The sequence below is a fragment of the Danio rerio genome, chromosome 12, assembly GCF_049306965.1.
Source record: "Danio rerio strain Tuebingen ecotype United States chromosome 12, GRCz12tu, whole genome shotgun sequence".
In the NCBI taxonomy this organism is placed as follows: Eukaryota; Metazoa; Chordata; class Actinopteri; order Cypriniformes; family Danionidae; genus Danio; species Danio rerio.
This window is the reverse complement of record NC_133187.1, coordinates 20,369,231-20,389,091: the sequence shown is the minus strand read 5'-3', so window position 1 is coordinate 20,389,091 and position 19,861 is coordinate 20,369,231. Positions and strand designations below refer to the sequence as shown.

The 19,861-nt window shown below is 37.8% G+C and overlaps 1 protein-coding gene and 1 long non-coding RNA gene across 13 annotated transcripts in view; one reads left to right on the top strand and one right to left on the bottom strand.

Annotated features, from left to right (window-relative positions):
• Positions 1 to 19,861, top strand: part of LOC141376790 (uncharacterized) — a 49,637-nt gene that overhangs the window by 16,765 nt on the left and 13,011 nt on the right. The window lies entirely within an intron of this gene.
• mrtfab (myocardin related transcription factor Ab) overlaps positions 1 to 19,861 on the bottom strand; it is a 70,606-nt gene that overhangs the window by 49,436 nt on the left and 1,309 nt on the right. For all 12 annotated transcript variants that reach the window (XM_021480118.3, XM_073917677.1, XM_073917685.1 and 9 more), the window contains 1 exon segment: positions 6,396 to 6,594. In XM_021480118.3, coding sequence (XP_021335793.2) covers positions 6,396 to 6,519 — 124 coding nt within the window. In that variant the 5' untranslated portion in view covers positions 6,520 to 6,594.

Here is a 19,861-nt window from a genome sequence, read left to right as displayed (position 1 = left end):
ACAGACACACAGACAGACAACACTCGCAGTACAGCAAACCCGGTGAGCAACTCCCTTCAGATTCATCAACACGCACGTTCGCGTTCATCTAATTTGCTGAAACTAAGCATTCTAAAGTATGGCTATATTTTACAAGCAAGGATTCTGATACCGCAACGTGAAGCAGTCGCTTACACAAAAGTTGCGTGTAGGGGGGAAACATGTCAAATTTAAAGGTGCAGTAGGTGATTGTATTCAGAAACATGTTTTGTTGTGCTGGTTGAAAATCTCTTTACAGTCCAATAGTAATGATTAAAGTAAATGATCTTAATGTGTTTATATGCATTTTTATATTCGGGGTAAGGCATAAAACTAAAAAATGTTCATCCAATTAAATATTGTCGGGCCGACATCTCCCATTATTCTGATAGGTAGCTCAAACAGTCTGTCAGCAAATGTAGATTCGGACTTCTGCGCATCTGTTCACGCAGATCCGCCATTCGCGCATGCCCGCCTGCATGAGCGCCACGCATTCACGAGACAATCACAGACGCGGTAAAATCAAATGCTGAATTGAAACTTTTGAATGACACCACGATTGAAGTATTACTGTTAGACAGGTAATTTTCTGTTTTAAAACTATTTTAGTAAGGCTAAGCTAATGATATATTGTGTTGTGTTATGAATGACTTATATGCACAGATGTGTTGTTCAGCCACTGAAATCTCCTGGTGAAAGACTGATGCGACGATTTTCAGTTTTATAAGGGCTTTTAACAGCATCAATGTTGTAGATTTATATTTAGTTTAACAACAAAGCATTAGTAAATAGGGCTATTCCGCCTAACCTGCTTTATTGAGCTGAAGTTGCTTTTATATTCACATTGGTTAATTTTTGAACAATGACAGACTTTCTATACTGTTTACCATGCTAGTCTGAATATTCGCTCTGAAATAGCATGTAAGTGTGGCTTAGTAATAAATATAATTCCTGCAAGCCGCCGGCCAAACGCTAACTAACTGGCGAATGATTCGCCACAGCCATATCACCCTGCAGCCCAAGACCTGTTACTCACTGAAGCTAAGCAGGACTGAGCCTGGTCAGTACCTGGATGGGAGAGCACTTGGGAAAAACTAGGCTGCTGTTGGAAGTGGTGTTAGAGAGGCCAGCAGGGGGTGCTCAACCTGCGGTCTGTGTAAGTCCTAATGCCCCAGTAAAAGTGAAGGGGACACTACACTGTCAATGGGCGCCGTCTTTCGGATGAGATGTTAAACCAAGGTCCTGACTCTCTGTGGTCATTAAAAATCCTATGGCACTTCTCGTGAAAGAGTAGGGGTATAACCCCGGTGTCCTGGCCAATGTCCCTCTATCGGCCCATACGATCATGGCCTCCCAATTATCCCTATCCAATGAATTTGGCTCTATCACTGTCTCTCCATGTCTACCATGTAAACAGCAATTTTTGATTACTTTAAAGGACCAATCAAGTCAAGAAATGCTGAGGTTTTTCCTGGTCGCCATGCAATATCAAATCCCACTAAAACAACATCTTCCAGCAGTCCATTAATTGATTTATACTGAAACTTTCCTTCTAAAAGTGCTTCTTTGACCTTATCCATATTTCTTTGCACGTAAAAATCACGTCGGCCACAACAGGAAAAAAAAAAACTGCAACTGCGTTAATTTTTTTTACGTGTTAAATATTTCAAATTAATTACATGCGGTAATGCGCTAATTTTGACATCTCTATTCAATTTTTTCTCCATTTTGACCTTCTGTCCAAAGTGAGACAGCATTTTTAGGCAATGAAATCGTATCTTATCCAAATTGGATAATCTGGAACACAAAGCCTTCGCTCTTTACTATGGCTTCTGCACCACCTACACTTGTCACCGCTATAAAGCTGACCAATCACAGATTTAGCGTTCTGTGTTGTCCAGACTTGTAGTTACATTTTTTAAAAAGGTGCACGTATACAATTTTTTGAAATTGAAATGAAATGGAGATGGCAAATGATCAAAAGCTGCGATTCTCATGCAAATGTTGTCAGGAAAACACAGTTTTGTGATCAGTAGTAAAGAGTGTTCTCTTGTGGAAACTATACAAATAGAATTCAAATTATTTAACATGACTAATAAACACAAAACTACAGAATCATCTCACAGAATGATTTATTTTAAACTAGGGCTGTGAAATTGATAGAAATCAAATCTCAATTGCAATTTAAAACATTGTAATTGGTTAAATCGTAAGAGGCTGCAATATAAATGTATATAAAAACAAAATAACAAATAACATCTGAGGTGAAGTGCTTCCCCTCACTGTTAGTCCATTTACAGTAAAAACCTTCGTGCTTTTTCTCAACATGTTGTTGCGATCTGTCAAAAAGGTAATCATTTACTTAAAACATGCGTAGTAGAGGGACAAAAGCTTTTTCAGTGTGAATGGAAAACTTTTAGATAACGATTGGAAAAGGCAGTTGGATTTAGAGTGTTATTAAAAGTTTTTATTGTAGATGTAGCCTTAGAGTACATGACAAAAAAAATATTTTAACTAACAAGTCAGCATTTAAAGTGACATAGTAAACAGAAAAATAAAAATAACAGCCCGTAGTTACAAAAACATTTGTATGTTTTTGACACCCACCTTTTGAATATAAATAATCTGATTAGTGCCAACAAAAAAAACAACACTGTTTCATCTTTCTCTTGACACACACCATCTCAACTGTTCCTCAGTGGTACCAGAAGCAGCTGAAATAATTAGGCAATTGCGCAACACATACTCTGTCTCCTGTTGTAAAGCAGTTGAGACTTGCATGTTTCTGCACATATAGAAATGTAACATTTGTTTGCTGCTCAACATTCTGTTTCTGTGCAACAACTCTGCAGCGCTAAATTCTACCGATGTTTTAATTAAATTAGCTAGTGGCAAATGAAATAGTCTAGAACAGATTAGAGTACAACATAATTTAAGTTGGGAATTTAATTATTTTGTCAAATTATCGAATTTATAAAACTAAGTGATATAACACATCTAATTATGACATTAATCATGTTAATGGTCCTACATTTGGATATGCACAAAAAGAGTGCACATTTTGCAGGATTTGGGTTTCAGAAAAAATAAACTGAATAGGAACATTCTATTTTTAATGAACTTTCATTTAATTAACATTTTTAATAATCGAGGACCTTTATCTTCATTAAACAAGTTTTTTTTCTGCTATTGTACTTTATTGTAAGCTCATTCTGCAAATGTATTTAATTAATTTAGGCTACATTTTATACAGCTGAAGGTAAAATTATTGGCTTAATAAATTAACAACATTTATCATGTACTGCCATCAAGACAAAGACAAAATAAATGTGTTAAGAAATTTGTTCTTCTTTTTATTTATTAATTAATTTATTTTCATATTTATTTGGCAGGGACAAGGACCAATAATAATACAGAAAAGAGCAAGAATTAGTCAAAAGGTTGGCGATGGTAAAATAGTCGCCCTAAAAAAATAAAACAATTAATCAATTAAAAATAAACACAAGCTTCAAATCATTAATGTCTCTTCATTACAACAGCACTTGGGTAATATTGAAACAAGAAATAAAAGTTAATATTTCACATAAGGGCTAATCATTGCCTTTTAACTGTGTATCCAAGGCAAATGTTTACAAAAACAGACCATTATGTTGTCCATCAATGCAAACGCAATTATTCATAAAGTCAAAAAAAGCTAAAAATCTATCTAGGCAAATTCTAATTCAACTAATTAAGAATAAATGCAACAAAATCATAATCATTATTATTTTGGTCATAGTTGTAATCACGATTATTCAAAACGATCATCATTTGAAGTCAAAATTATTAGCGCTCATGAGAATTGTTTTTTTTTTTAATAAATATTTCCAAAATGATGTTTAACAAAGCAAGGAATATTATTTAAATATTTTGAAACCCATTTTAAGGTCAATATTATTAGCCCACTTAAGCAATATATTTTTGATTGTCTGCAGAAGAAACTACTGTTACACAACATGACTTGCCTAATGAAGCCTTTGAATGTCAATTTAATCTAAATGCTTGTATTTTGAAAAATATCTAGAAAATTATGTACTGTCATCATAGCATAGATAAAAGAAATCAGTAATTAGAAATGAGATATCAAAACTATTATGTTCAGAAATAAGTTTTAAAAAAAACTTCTTTCCATTAAACAGAAATTGGGGAGGAAAATGGTTGCTAATATTCAGGAGGGCTAATAATTCTGACTTCAACTTCATATATACAGTTATTTTCCACCCTGCAATGGAAAGAGAAATAAATACAATAGACTAAAAATATTAAATAAACTGTGCTTTAAGCATCTTCACTGTAAGAAAAACACTTTAGCAACAAAAATCCTTCAGTCAAGAGCAGAGAGAGATTTTCTCGTTTTGTTTAATAATGATAAAAAAAGGCTGCAGCAAGAATAGTGCACTGTCTCTTTAATGGTTTTTAAAAGCCTTTTTTTGATCTTCAACTCGTTTGTTTATTACACAAATGAGGGTTAACATGAATAATCTCTAAACACCACGTTTTGACACCGATTTGACCATTAAAGCGCTCACGTTAAGATGACTTTAGATGTCTGCGCTCCTCTGCTCGTCTCAGTGTGCGAATGAGACCGAATGCTGACCGGCCGCATGCTTCTGGCTGCACACACACATAAGCACGCGCTATTTCGCGCTTTTAAGAGCAACACATGTGTTCAGCTGAAAATGGGGCAGTATATGATGCAATAATCGTTTATCTCGATTAATGCCTTTTCATAATCGTTTGAAGCCAAAATCGAAATTGGATTTTCGATTAATTGCACAGCCCTACTTTAAAAGGACCTAAAGATGTCAGCATAAGCACAGTCAACCAAGGCTGTCTCAAATTTTCAAAAGTGAAACTGCATGCTGTTACAAAAATGACACAGACCACCAAGGAAAAGCTTTGGTTTGACATGGTTACTCTACAAACAAAATTATATAGTGATGTAAGAAGAACATTTAGGTTTTCGTTTGATTTATCTCTGTTTTGAAACTAAAATTACGCTTGGTGTTTTAATGTAACATTGCATATCTGTGGTCAAATCTCGAGTTTGACTTTGTTTTGTTCCTCATGATTCTTTTCTCTTTGTATTCCCATTCTGCATTATGTAATATCGCAATGAAAAGACACGTTTTGGGGATATTCATAGTCTGTTCAAGGTCATTTTGTTAATTCTATGTTTCCTTTTAAAAGGTGCAGTATGTAGGATTGACATCAACTGGTCGAACTAATTATTGTAGAATGAATTTAAAATGTTGGATAGGAATTTTTCACCCTCGTGCCTCCTCTGTCACACAAACGTCGATATCATCAGGAAGGAGTTTGTAAGCCTGAAGCAAAGGCTATAGATATAAAAAGATGGTTCATTGGCATTACTATGAATGGGATAAAGTGCAACACTCAGTATGGCCTCCACAGCGAAGAAAGTCCTGCCTTCCAGTCGAAATAGCCAACTGTCAGTCTTTATATCTACATGCTTTGTGGCGAAAGGGTCTGTAAAGATTTGCTTGTCTGTGTTTTCGAGTCTTTGCTCAGGTTTTGTCTCCATCCTTAAAGTGTTTCTAACAGTGTCCTCTGATTACTAGTGAAAATCCATAAATGAGTTTGGTGTTGAGGCAACTTTGCACAGTAGGAACAAACAGAAAATTTTTGTCAATGTAAAATGTAACCGTAATTAGGGCTTAGACAACAACAATAATGGGCCAGGTCAGTTTTTAAAAAAGGTAATTTAATTGAGAGTTTAGTGAGCAGTTTTTGAGATTTCAGAATTCCCCCATTCATTTAGACAGGACTTTGGTCTTGGGCATTGTAAAAATGGCAGACAAGTGAACAGACTTTCATTGAAGGAACTTTGACTGTAAGCTGCTCAGCTAACTTTTACATTTGTAATACATGTATAGTTTTGTAAATAAAAAAACACCTCATGAATCTGTGTCTCATTTTAGAGGCTGCTGGAGGTCACTTTTTCGGCCAAAGGCACATATATTGAAAAAGTCCTTAAAACTAAAATAAAATACAGTGTCTTAAAAGAAAGCAACCTGAGGTGCCAAAACATAACTGCGTAAAATGGCAGTGGGTGGATTTTCAGACCAAAACAAAGACTAATAACAGACTTAGCACTGTTTTTCATGTTTGGTAAAAAACTGCAAATATTTTATAGGATTATTATGCTTTAGAAGAGTCCAAAACTTACATAAACCATAAACTCAATAGATGGATAAATTGTGATGAGAACAAAACCACCTCACTATATCTAGTTTTTTTTAAATTAAGTTATACATTTAAAAGCCAAGCCTTAGGACATTTCCTAACAAACAAGTCTTACTGTGCATTTAACTCACCATTTTTGCGTTCCTTCAATGGCAGCAGGCTCGGGACAGATTGCAGAGAGAGTTCCTGCATCTCACTGGTCACAGCCTCGCTCTGAGGACTGGGCACGGGGCCGCTCCCCACAGCAGACACCATGCTGCCAGGGCTGAGCTCCTCCACACGCTGAGCTTCCTGCTCTGCCAGGGTGACAGGTAGGTGAAGCAGTCAGACCTGTGACAGGTTAATTACAGAGATGAGGCTGAATTAGAATCTGGAAAACACCACAGGCAAACTTAGCATCTGATATAAAAGGGCATCAAAGGCTTTGTAGAGTGAAAATACTGTCTTTCACTGAGCCTATGCATCTGAGCAGAATTATATTTTGAAGGAACACAAATAAAGACAACACATTGTTCTTTATTATTCTACTAGTCATTTTGTTTATTTTAATTAGAGCTTTGCTTGTACAAAGAGTCAACCCTTTTGGGAACCCTTTTTGGTGTTAAGATATTTAGGTAGATGCCTGGGATTTAATATTCCTCTCTCACCCAGAATGTCATTTAGGTGATAAAACTGAGGTCCCACATATTACGAATGATATGTCTCCCTTATAACTGTATAACCTTATAACTATAGAAGCACGTATAATACTGAGGTTTGGGAAAGACATTCAATGCTCTACACTTAAATTATGGATGGTATTCATGTTTAAGAATTTGTTATACGAAAAAATGTTAACCAAAATGAATGGCGATCATAAGAAAGTTGATATATGGGAGAATTTCATTTCTTTATTAAAACTATGGACATGTGTACTTTTGTGATCTGTAGTATTATCATTATGCATTTTCTTCTAAATTTCTTAATTTTCTAAACCAGGCACCAAACTTTATATTATGAAGGGCCAAAAACTAAATACCATTGAAAACTGTGGGCTGAAGATAAATATATCAAACTATTTCACATTAAATTTGCCATAGGTAATTTACTAATTAATTTCATAATTTTAAAAAATAAATAGTAAACATCACCTTGAATCGTATTAACTATAATAATACAGTATAACTTTTTAAATTAGAACTTATTGCAATAAAAAACAATCACATTTATAACATAGTGGAGTTCAATGCTAAATAAACTAGTCAAACAGAATCTGACTGCCTTGATTCGCTGACCCAAGTCTCTGCATTGTCCTCTGTCTCTTGGGTAACAGTATGTACATTTTAAACTAAATTACAGCATTTTAATTGAAACTTAATTTCAGTTAGCTTTTTCGTAACTTAACAATCAAACAAAGAAATGAAAGGTTACACTAAATTTGAATCATTCTCCCTCTCTTCTCAGATGGAATGGTGGGCCATAGGCCAACTTTGGTCGGCAGGCCCTAGTTTGGGCATCTCTGTTCTAGACTGTGAAGAATTTGTATGCATTTTGTACTAGTATGCATTTTGTACTTGTACTTTTGAATGGAACTATAAGTTATATAGTTAAATTGGAGGTTTGCTTAAAATCTGTTCTGAGGAAAAGGTAATCAACTCAAAATTTCAAAATCAATCGCTATTCTTTCTTGAATCGAGCCAAGTTTTGTTTTTAAGAGTACACTCAAACTTTCACAAGGCAGAGCACATGTGCATTCGACTGAGTCTATAAGTTGGTTTTTATAAACATAAACACAGCTTACTATAAACACTCTTGTAATTCACTAAAACCTTTTCTATCCTTTTTCTTTTTTGGTTTGAGTGGTATTTGTAAGGAAGTGGATGCAAGCAGAGTACACTACCTGACAAAAGTCTTGTCACCTATCCAAGTTTTAAAAACAACAAATAATAACTTGACTTTGATCATAAGTGTCTTATATGAAAGGCAAAGTAGGCTGTTGATGTTGTCATCCCCTCTACAGATGTCTCACATACCCTCATACTGATTGTAACCCCAAACCATGATTTTTATCCTTCACCAAACTTGGCTGACTTCTGTGAGAATCTTGGGTCCATGCAAGTTCCAACAGGTCTTCTGCAGTATTTGTGATAATTGACATACAGTTCAACATATGATTTATCAGAAAAAAAAAATCTACTTTTTTTTTACTCAAATGATCAACTAAAGTCAAGTTACTATTTGTTGCTCTTATATCTGGGATTGACGACAAGACTTTTGTCAGGTAGCGTACGGTTGTATGTAGAGCATACAGCACAATAAATTTTTTATTCAGCTCTAATTTTAATGCCACGTCAAGGCTATGCTAGAAGGAAAACAAATGGCAATAAAACAAAACATTTTTAATTTAACATATAATAAAAATTCTATAACTGTTTTTGGTAAAATTGAATTAAACAATTCTCTGAGAGAATGTACTTGTGATAAAAATAAAATAAAATATGTAATTCCCGAACATACACTTCATCTTTAGACAAAACGTCCTAGTTACGTACGTAACCCACGTTCCTCGAATAGGGAACGGAGACGTGTGTTTGTATAAACAGACTTTGGGAGTGCTTTAGACAACCGATCACTTCAAAAGATATGAAAATGGGCCAATGAAATACTAATTGAGTTGGCGGACCTTAGCTTTACAGCTGAAACTGATGAGCCAATTAGGGCTTTATCAGTCGGCTGTTGGAGTCAGCTCATCAGAATTTTGCCTGCTAAAGAGCCGATCGCTCAGCTCCCAGCTGGAGACTCAGGTGCTGTGGCAGTGGAGACACACGTCTCCGTTCCCTATTCGGGGAACGTGGGTTAAGTACATAACCAGGAAATTCTCCTTCTTTAGGGAACTCCTACGGAGACTGTATGGAAAGCACCACAGCAGCCAAAGCCCATCACACTCCTGATGTGTAGTTTGCCAAGCCCAAACTCCTCCGCCGAGTCGATGCTGAGGGCCTCGGAGGAACTCTCTAGGGTTCGCCTGAGAAGGGAAACTTACTAGTAGAGTAGAAAATAAATAAATAAATCAAACGCATCTCCGGGTTAGGGAGCATGGCGCAGCAAGAGTTTGTGACACCAAGCTTAATTTCCCCCCGATTAATTGAGGTTACCCAATAACCGGTAGGAAACTGGGTCCACTCAAAAATTATAGAACCTCGCGAATGCGTTAGATGTTGCCCAACCCGCAGCTCTGCAGATATCTGTGAGAGAGACACCGCGTGATAACACCCATGAGAAAGCGACCCCTCAAGTAGAGTGCTCTCTCACGCCCTGGCATTGAGAAGCGAGGGCGATGGCATCAACTAACCAGTGAGCCAACCTCTGTTTTGATACGGCACTTCCTTTCTGCCGACCACTGTAACAGATTAAAAGCTGTTCACATGATCTAACATTTTGCGTTCGTTCCACATAAAGGTACAAAGCATGAATGGGACAAAGCAGTGAGTGAGTTGAGCCTGCCTCCTCCAAAGGCAGCGCTTGCAGGTTCACCACCTGATCTTTAAATGGGGTGGTAGGAACCTTGGGCACATAGTCAGGCTGGTTTCTCTGGACAACGTGATAGTAACTGGGCCCGAATTCAAGATACGATTCACTGACCGAAAATGCCTCCAGATCCACAACTCTCTTAAATGACGCCAATGCGATTAGCAGAGCTATCTTTAATGACAGAATTTTGTGTGATACCGAATTGAGTGGCTCGAACGAATCACTTTGCAGACACGCTAGGACTATTAAGAGATCCCAAGAGGGCATGAGAGGGGGGCGGGACAGATTTAACCGCCACGCACCTCTGAGGAATCAGATGATTAGATCATGCTTCCCAAGCGTGTTGCCATCCACCGCGTCATGATGAGCAGAGATTGCCACGTAAAAATTCAGTGTGTAGGGTGACAGCCTTCGCTCCAGCTTATCCTGAAGGAAGGATAACACAATGCTAGTCTGGCAAGTTCGGGGGTCTTCTCAGCGAGAAGCGCACCACTCATAGAATAGACTCCACTTCAGGGCGTAGGCATGACTCGTAGAGGATGCTCTAGCCTGACCAGCTGTGAGCCAGTGCATTCTTGCCGAGGGGGGCCTCAGTCAGGGCATAAAACAGCTGGCAATGTGCATTCTCGGTGGAAGCAAACAGATCGATCTGGGCTTCCCCGAAGCGCGCCCATATCAGCTGGACCGAATTGGGATAGAGTCTCCACTCTCCTCGGGACATTAGCTGCCGTGAGAGCACATCGGCTGCACGGTTGAGCTCACTCGGAATGTGGATGGCACACAGTGATTTCAGCTGCGTGGGACTCCAAAGGAGCAGACGGCGAGTGAGCTGAGACATGCGGCGGGAGCATATACCCCCTATACAGTTGATATAAGCCACCATCGCCATGCTGTACGTCCTGACCAGCACATGTTTCTGCTCCAGTACCGGTAAAAAGTGGCAAAGAGCCAGATACACTGCCAACAGCTCTAGGCAGTTGATATGCCAATGCAGGCGGGGTCCGGACCACGAACCTGCGGCTGCATGCTCGTTGTACACACCCCCCCAGCCCGTGCTGGAGGCATCTGTCATTACGACAACATGCCTGGATACTAGCCCTAGGGGCACTCCGGCCCGTATAAAAGCCAGATCTGTCCAGGGGCTGAGGGTGCGGACACACAGCGGAGTGATGTGCACCAGGTGCATACCCGCACGCTATGCCCGTCTGGGGACTCGATCGTGAAGCCAACGTTGAAGTGGTCTCATATGAAGCAAACAGAGCGGCATAACCGCGGCTAAGGATGCCATATGTCCTAGGAGATTTTAAAAACATTTCAGTGGGGCCACTATCTTCCTGTGAAGCTAGTTTACACAGGAAAGCATCAGCCTGGCGCGCTCCTCGGAGAGGATCAAAACCATAGCAACCGAATCCAGCACCAGCCCGAGATAAGAGATCCTCAGCACAGGGGAAAGTTTGCTTTTCTCTCGGTTGACCTGAAACCCCAACTGGTCGAGGTGCCGAAGCACTTTATCTCTGTGCATATTCAACTGATCGCAGGACGAGGCTAGAATGAGCCAGACAGTGGGATAGTTGAGTATGCGGATGCCCGCGAGCCACAGTGGCACTAGAGCACCCTCCGCGAGCTTGACCCACGGAGACAGAGAGAGCCCGAAGGGGAGGACTTTGTATTGACACGTTCGTCCATCAAACGCAAACCAGAGAAAAGGGCAGTGTCGCCGACCAAGCCAGCCTGGGATATGGGAGTGTTAAGAAAACAAGCTTTGTCAACGTTACTTATATCAGCCAAGTTCAGCCAAAGGTGGCAGCTTCTCGGCTTGGTTACGTTGATAGGTGGCCACAGCATGCAGAACGGAGGCGGCCTGGCCCCCAGTAGTGTAGGCTCTGACCATGAAAGACTCAGATAACCTGCACGCTTTGGAAGGGAGTTTGGGGGAATCTTTCCGATTGGTGCAGCCCCATGGACAGAGATTGACCGCGATAGCACACTCCACCCGGAGAATTGCCTCATATACCCAGGTCGCTCTGCCATCGAGGGAGGTGAGAGCGGGAGCGCACGAGAACCGGGCAAAAAAAGGGGCCCTCCATGCCTGCGTGAGCTCCCTGTGTACCTCCGGGAAGAAGAGGACGTGGGGTCTAGAAGGCTTCGGCTTTGCCCCCACGAAGCATTCGTCTAAGCAGTCCGGCCGCGGTTCTGGGGGACAAACCATCTCCAGTCCCACGGCCAAAGCAGCCTGAAATAACACTGCTAACATTAGGGGTGTCAAAATTAATTGTTTCTTCGGTGCACCGAGATGCAGACGCGGACAATTCGGTATCGATTCAGTAATAATCATAACCGGTTATGTATTGACGTCAATTATCTTACATGCACTCTGTCGCGAGGAAGGCCAGTGTGAGTATTTACAACACTCCAACGACTTAAAACTCATAAACTGTGCACAATTTCACTGTGTGTGTTTGCTGGATCATTCTTTCAGTGACATTTATAGTAGAAGCACCTATTTCACTGCGATTGAGAGAATGAAAGTACTCCATTTCTCTTTATCTCTCTCTCTCTCACTGTGGCCCATTTGACCTGCTGGCATGACTTTTCTTCTCCTCTCGGCTGTTTTACAGCATTAATTCTAGATATAGACACAAGCGCGTGTCTGCAGAGTTTTCTCCACCGTGTCTTTTATGGATCAGCTGTGATCGCCGCTGCCACCTGCCGCTTATCAGTATCACTCATCTGTGAAGAGCGCAGCGCGCAAGAGCCCATCACGACCATTTTTGTTGAGGGTGTGACCAATCAAAGGGGTGTAAAAGAACTAGACAAGGATCAGAAAGCGAGCTGGATAATTATATTTGTTTATATTATTTGCTAAATGCTGATGTTATTTAAAGGTACAGTTCATATATCTGACTGTTTGTATTAAATGACAAAATTGTAATACAAATAGTATATAAATAAATATATTCATACAATTTATTGCAAGAATTGGTGCTGTGAAGAAAATATAAAACTGTGCATGAAAAGCACAGTCAATGCACTGTGATGCACTGAGATATCGCATTGAACCGAATCATTGGTAGGGCTGCTCGATAATGGGAAAAATCATAATCACGATTATTTTGGTCATAATTGTAATCACGATTATTCAAAATGATTATCAGTTGAAGTCAAAATTATTCATCCTCCTGTGAATTTATTTTTATTTATAAATATTTCCCAAATGATGTTTAACAGAGTTCTTTTTTTTTCCTATATTTTTTTTTTCTTCTGGAGAAAGGTTTATGTTTTATTTTAGCTAGAATAAAAGCAGGTTTGAATATTTTGAAACCTATTTAATAGCTCAACATTATTAGCCAATTTAAGCAATATATATATTTGATTGTCTGCAGAAGAAACTACTGTTATACAATGACTTGTCTATTTACCCTAATTAAGCCTTTGAATGTCACTTTAAGCTGAATCCTAGTATCTTGAAAAACATCTAGTAAAATATAATGTACTGTCATCATAGCAAAGATAAAAGAAATCAGTTATTAGAAATGAGTTATTAAATCTGTTATGTTTAAACTGTGCTTTAAGCATCTTCACTGTATTTTTGATTTTACTATTGATTAATGATAAAAACAGTCGGCAGCAGCAGGAATATCGCACGCTGTCACTTTAAGAATAGTGCGGCTCTGAGTCTGAAATGGTTTCTCTTTCACATGTCTTTTGATTCTCAACTTGTTAGTTTATTACACAATTGAGGGTTTAATATGAATAATCACTAAACAAAAATGTGCATGTATTTGACTATTAAAGCGCTCACAATAAGAACGCGTTAGATGTGTGTGTGTGTGCTCTGCTGTTCGAGGCTAAGCGCGGCGCACGCGGAAATACACACACGCTACCTGTCCGAGGCTAAGCACGGTGCACACACACACAACAGCACGTGCTCTTTTGCTCTTTTAAAAATATGAATGATGCGCATCCCGTGCTACAAAAGTTACATTACAGCACATGCTTTTAGTTATTTTCACGTGGAACTGAGCTTTGCAGAGGCAAAAAGTTTTTACACGTGTAAACTGGAAAGGGGGCGGTACATGATGAAATAATCGTTTATCTCGATTAATGGTTTTTTATAATCGTTAAAAGCCAAAATCGAAATCGGATTTTCGATTAATTGCACAGCCCTAATCGATGGCATGATAATCGTAAACGAACCGTGAGACTAGTGTAGGTTCACAGCTCTAGCTAACATGTCCGACTTCAGGTCAGAAACCTCACTGACAGCCCCGGAGGCTGGCAGGGGGTCCGGATCTTCATCGGAGCATGTCAACCCGCCCTCCGATGCAGCGATGGACATCACGTCCCCAGTGTCATCTAATGAAAGCGCGGCCAAGCCGGAGGATGGACCAGCGCTCGCACTCGAAGCAGAGACAGAACGCACTGAAGAGGAGCGAGGGGGCCGCAGGCCCGAAGGCGACGGAATAGCCCCCACTGTAACCCTCAGGCCTGCCCGAGTGCTAACCGCTTGGCAGGGAGCAGCAGGGGTGACTTGCCCTAATAAAAGAGCTCGCCGATGTGCAACAGTCAAGCAATCACAATGCGGGCAAGAACTGTCCGCGAGCACCGCATCAACATGTTGGACCCCCAAACATGTGACGCAAAACTCGTGCCTGTCATCCGGGCGAGGAAACCACCGCATCCAGAAAAGCATGGTCGAAACGACATCTTTAAAAAGATGCGCAACACGACCGTGTGCTCTCTTAGGGAATTTTGCTCTTTGAAGAAACTGCTCTTTTAGATCACTAGCGAAACGCCAAGGGGACGAGAAACCCAGCTCAACCGTCGATAAAACATCTTCTCCCGCAATGTTGAAGGAAATGCTTTCTTCAGCATTGAAAGTCAGCTCAGCAGAAAGGTTCTTCAGCCTCAGATTTCTGAAGCAACAATTCTGATGAGCTGAGTCCAACAGCCAACAGATATAGCCCTAATTGGCTCATCAGTTTCAGCTGTGGAGCTAAGCTCCGCCAATTCAATTGGCATTTTATTGTCCCGTTTTCATATCGTCAGAAGTGATTGGTCGTCTATAGCACTTCCTAAGTCTGTTTATACAGACACACGTAGGAGTTCCCTTATGAAGGGGAACTAGGTCTTGTATGACCTATTCAACATTATATAAAAACTGATTTCAGATAGTCAATTCTGAAATTAACTTCCATGAGAAAATGTTTTAAGCAACAAGAAAATAAAACTGTGCCTTGCATGTCTTATTAACCTATATTACACACCCGCTTACTTAAACCAGTGAAACAACTGTGGGTGTGTTACACCTTCTGTACAGCACAAACACTACAAGTTCAGGCAGGTGAAGCTTTGTGCAACTAACACTGCAACTCACACATTCTCAGTGTCTTCCAATATGACTGGAGGCAGTGATTTACACAAGCATTTCAAACAACATCAGATGGAGAAGTCAAAGCCTGCAGCAGCAAGTCATTTAGAAAATTTCTGGAAAATGCTTTGGCTTTTCCTTTTTTCTTGGTGGATAGAACAAAGACTGATTGTTTGCCCATCGGATCTGTGAGTGCAAAAAGTTTTAGCAGAAACGGATTATACGGAATTCAAATGCTCATAATGGATAGTTAGTTCTACAAATCTGCTCTCCTTTGCATGTTAGTTAAAAATAAAGACTAATAATGTACCTTATAATAATGTACCTTAACAGTTATAGTTATCATATTACTATTTTGAGATTCATTTTCAAATGTTGAAATATTCCTTACAATACATTATTGTCTAAAAATAAAGAGTTAGTAGATTATTTTTAAAAGCAGATCATGATTTTATTCAGCAAGGATGCATTGAATCAGTCATACGTGACATTTATCATGCATAAATTATTATTATTATTTTTAAATCGATGGTGAATTTTTAAACAAACCTCACATTTAAACAAAAAAATGTTAATCAATAAGAAACTTGGGATTAGTGCTGGGGAAAATTACTTTAGAATATTGAGTTACTCCATGGCAAGTAATGCATTACAGCATCACAGCTATACGTGTCGTAAATGCAGATTATTGAAATTTTAAAGCAACAAGTTTGTTACTTATGTTCTATTCGTCTTAAGTAAAATCACTGTCCATTGAGACAACCCCCTTTTCCTGTTCAACGATGTGTTCAAAATAATGAACACATTCTCTCCATGACTACGTGATTCACTGTCACTACTTTAATTTTAATTCAGCAATTTATTTTTAAAAGTAAATAGCATTACATTTTCAAAAAAGCAACTCAAATATTATTACTTAAGCCTCATTTACACTACGAGCAACAGGCAGAAGCAAATCAGCAAGCGACCATTTATTTAAAAAGAAAGTGAGCAACTTCTGGCGACCTCCACCTACTCGAGTGACAGCAACCGTTGGCGACCAGGTGGGTGTGTCAAGCGATTCTCAAAGATGAGAATCCCCAACTTTATGCAAATGAAAAGCGACTTTCTTAAGCGACAGGCAATAAGAGCACCAGTAGAGCTCATGTGATCCTCTCAGCCTGCCCAGGGGCGGTTGTATTCTCTGTGCTGTAGACCTACACAGATCTGCATTTAGAGCAGATTGCCAACCAAAGTGACAGGCAACTACAAAATCACTCCTATTGTGAAGAAGCAGTATTTTAAAAGTAATGTGTTACTTTACCTGTTACTTAAGTAACATTGTTAAGTAACTCATGTTACTTCTAACGCGTTACCCTCAATACTGCTCAGGAGTATTTTTACACACAAAACTAAACGATTATTTATTTTTTACTAAGTACATTAAAATTATTTAGAACTATTAATTTGCATTATTTCAGAAATCTTGAAATCCAACAAAGGATTTGTATTTTTACAATATTTCTTAAATATGAAATTTTTATAGCAACTTTATGAAAATACGCTTTCGCCATATTTTTCTAAATATAATGCTTATGTTCATAAATTGGTCTGGATAGACTAAAGTGTGAGATTATAATGACAATTTTTTGAATATTATTTAATAGTCATCTATATCTTAAAAAGGGTGCACTGTGCACACACATTTTTGCTTAATATTTAATCAGTCCATCTGTCCACATCTCCAAATTGGTGATTCTGATCTTTATTTTTTCTCGCTTTCACTGTCCTTTTCCCTCTTTATCTCAACAGTTGGGCAGAATGCATTACTCAGAAAAGGCTGGCACAATCCCCAAAAGACATCTAGAACAATCCCTGTAGCTGTAAAGTCTTCATATGGAGCATTAAATGCATTTTCCGATGTGCCATTAAAAACAACTTAAAAGTATCATCTGACTACGAGCACAGTGATGGTCACTCTGAGCAGATTGAAACTGTAATGTAATGCTGTGAGGTAATGCTGCACATCTACTGACATTAACAGCGTGGTGGTGACAGCTGATTTAACGGCTGATTTTAACCAAAATCAATGTCTAGCTAAAAGGTTAAGTTTTGGCTTTGTGTAAGGTAGCATCGTCCATCTTGTTAGCTGATGCATTCTTCATTATGAGCTCATGAGCATCCAGAGTCTATCAATACGTCAATCTCACTCCGACATCCCCTGAGAAGAGAGGTGGAGTAGAAAGAAGAAATAACATCCTGTTGAGCGGTTACCTAATATATGACAAGCCTTTAGAGACTATTTAAATGTTTTCCTATAACTCTAGGCCTAACCATTAGCGAACAGTTTCAAGAGCCACTGAAGGCTGCTTTGTCCTTTGTTTAGTAAAACTATTTTTTCAGCTATGATGAAAAAATAAATAAACGCATTACCAATATAACCTTATCGAACTCTCTTCATTGAAATTAAATTAATTAAAAGCGTTGCAAAAAAAAAAATTAATCAAGTTTTTTTTTTGCTTTAAATCTAAATTTACTCCTGCTGCTTTGAAATAATCTATAGATAATAATCAAATAATCTGTTGAGTTACATGCTGGTTAGTAGGGCTGCACAATAAATCTTTTGGCATCGATATCACAATGTGTGAATCTTCAATCGCAAGATCTGCAATGTGGAATCAGGATTATAGTTGACCAGGTACAACAATTCAGAAGGCATGAAAATTGTAGAGTCATTTCTGTTTACAAATAATACATTTCAAGTTTATCAGTTGCATGTGTTTTTAAAGCCTGTGACTAAGCATTTTAAGCAAGTTTAAAGCTTTCGGCTTTCAAGGAATAATTAAATTCTGTAGCTTTAACAAAGATTAATTCTATATAATTATTTACACAGTGAAGACTATGAAACGTTTATTGTACATTGATTATTTTATTTTACTTTATTTATCTGTGCTGGTAGATTAATATATTTTCTGCATGCCCTTTACAAAATCATTCCAAAAAACTATAAGAGTATTCATTGAGCTATTCAATTTTTTTGTTAAAATATTTCAATATAAATCACAAAAATTTAAATATTGGAAAAAAACTGACATTACAATCTTGCAACTCTAATTCAGTTATACAATTTACTATGTGAATAAAGTATTACTGTTATCATATTAAAACAACATACACTTCAAATGCAGCACAGATTTTAAGTTCATAAGACTTTTTAGATTTTATCTTCTGATTGGCATTATCTTCCGATAACCGTTTTTAAGGTTGACCGTGGTTTGGAAAAGTCAAACACTTTCTGTTATACCGTTCTATTGTACCGTTATACTAATATCGATGTTTTTTATTGTTTATGTTTAATTTTTTTTTTTTTATCTCCAGCTTAAAAGGTGGATCCACATAAACAGCTAATGCAAAAGCCCACGATTCAGAAAACATCTGAAGAAAAAAAAAACTTTTACATATCAACACCCCAGCATGCCACAGACCTGAACAGTGCAGTGGAGTAAGCTGTAAAGAAATCTGTGTTTGACAGCAGAAGTCAATAATTTATGATATTTATGTAGCCTGAAATGTTTTTTAAAAGCCAAAATATTTTAAATTTTTCAACAAAAAAAATGTATCAAGTACAATGGGGAAAGTTGTTATTTTTTACACAGACATTTAAAAAGAATATATTTTAAAACGGTAGTCACAATTCTGGATACCGTGATTTTTTTATCCAAGGTTATCATAAAATCAGAATCTTAAACTAGCCCTTTGCCTACATTGCAATCAGCATTTTATAAAGCTGTATATAAAACTATAGCTGAAAAATGATAAATTGCATCCAAATACTGGGAAGATAAAAAAAATTATCATTAAAATTTTGAAAATCTCAATAAACAATAGAAAAATTATTTTAAATAATAATTAAAATATTAATTTAATTATTAGCCTTTTTTGCACTTGCAAGATGCTGTGATAATGTCCTCAACTTATCTTATTCTTTCACGTATTAGTGGGTGCAGACATTCAAACCTTCTTGACTCAACACTTCCAGTCTCATTAACCTCCATTGATTTTTCACAGCATGTTATTCTGCAGTACTGATGGTGCAAACTTATATTTTCTTATTATATTATATTTATTTCTATGTATCATTATTAACAGTAGTTTGTAGAGCAAGTAGTTTGATTGATTACTGACATTTATTATTGCCTGTAGTTTCCCTACAAGCAAACAAATAATAAGTTCTAAAACAATTGCTGAAAAAAGCTAACTTTCACATTGCAGAATAGTGTCAATGAGCAGCACACATTCCTCATAAGACTTTTTAGATTTTATCCAAGGCTTGGCTTTCTCATTCAATATGCCAAAATATGACTGCAAAAATTGGGAATATAAAATAAAGATATAATGGAAAGTTAAACAAAATCCAGTCAGTAATAAACAACATTAAAATGACTATTAAATTGATTGATAAAAATCTAAAATCAAATATAACATAATAAATATCAATGATAAACATTTAATTTAAACATTTTTGCAAGTGCTGCTACAACATACAGAGCACATTTTTCATGAACAAACTTTCAGATTTGATCAAAGGCTTAATTTTTTTTAAAGGTATCCCAAAATGTGCATGCAAATAAATATGTCCATGGAAACAAAGTCAATGGCAGATTGTATTTATTCAATAGCTGGAATAATTTACAAGAACATTCCGACTTGAGAAACAGTGTTCAGACATGCAGTGTT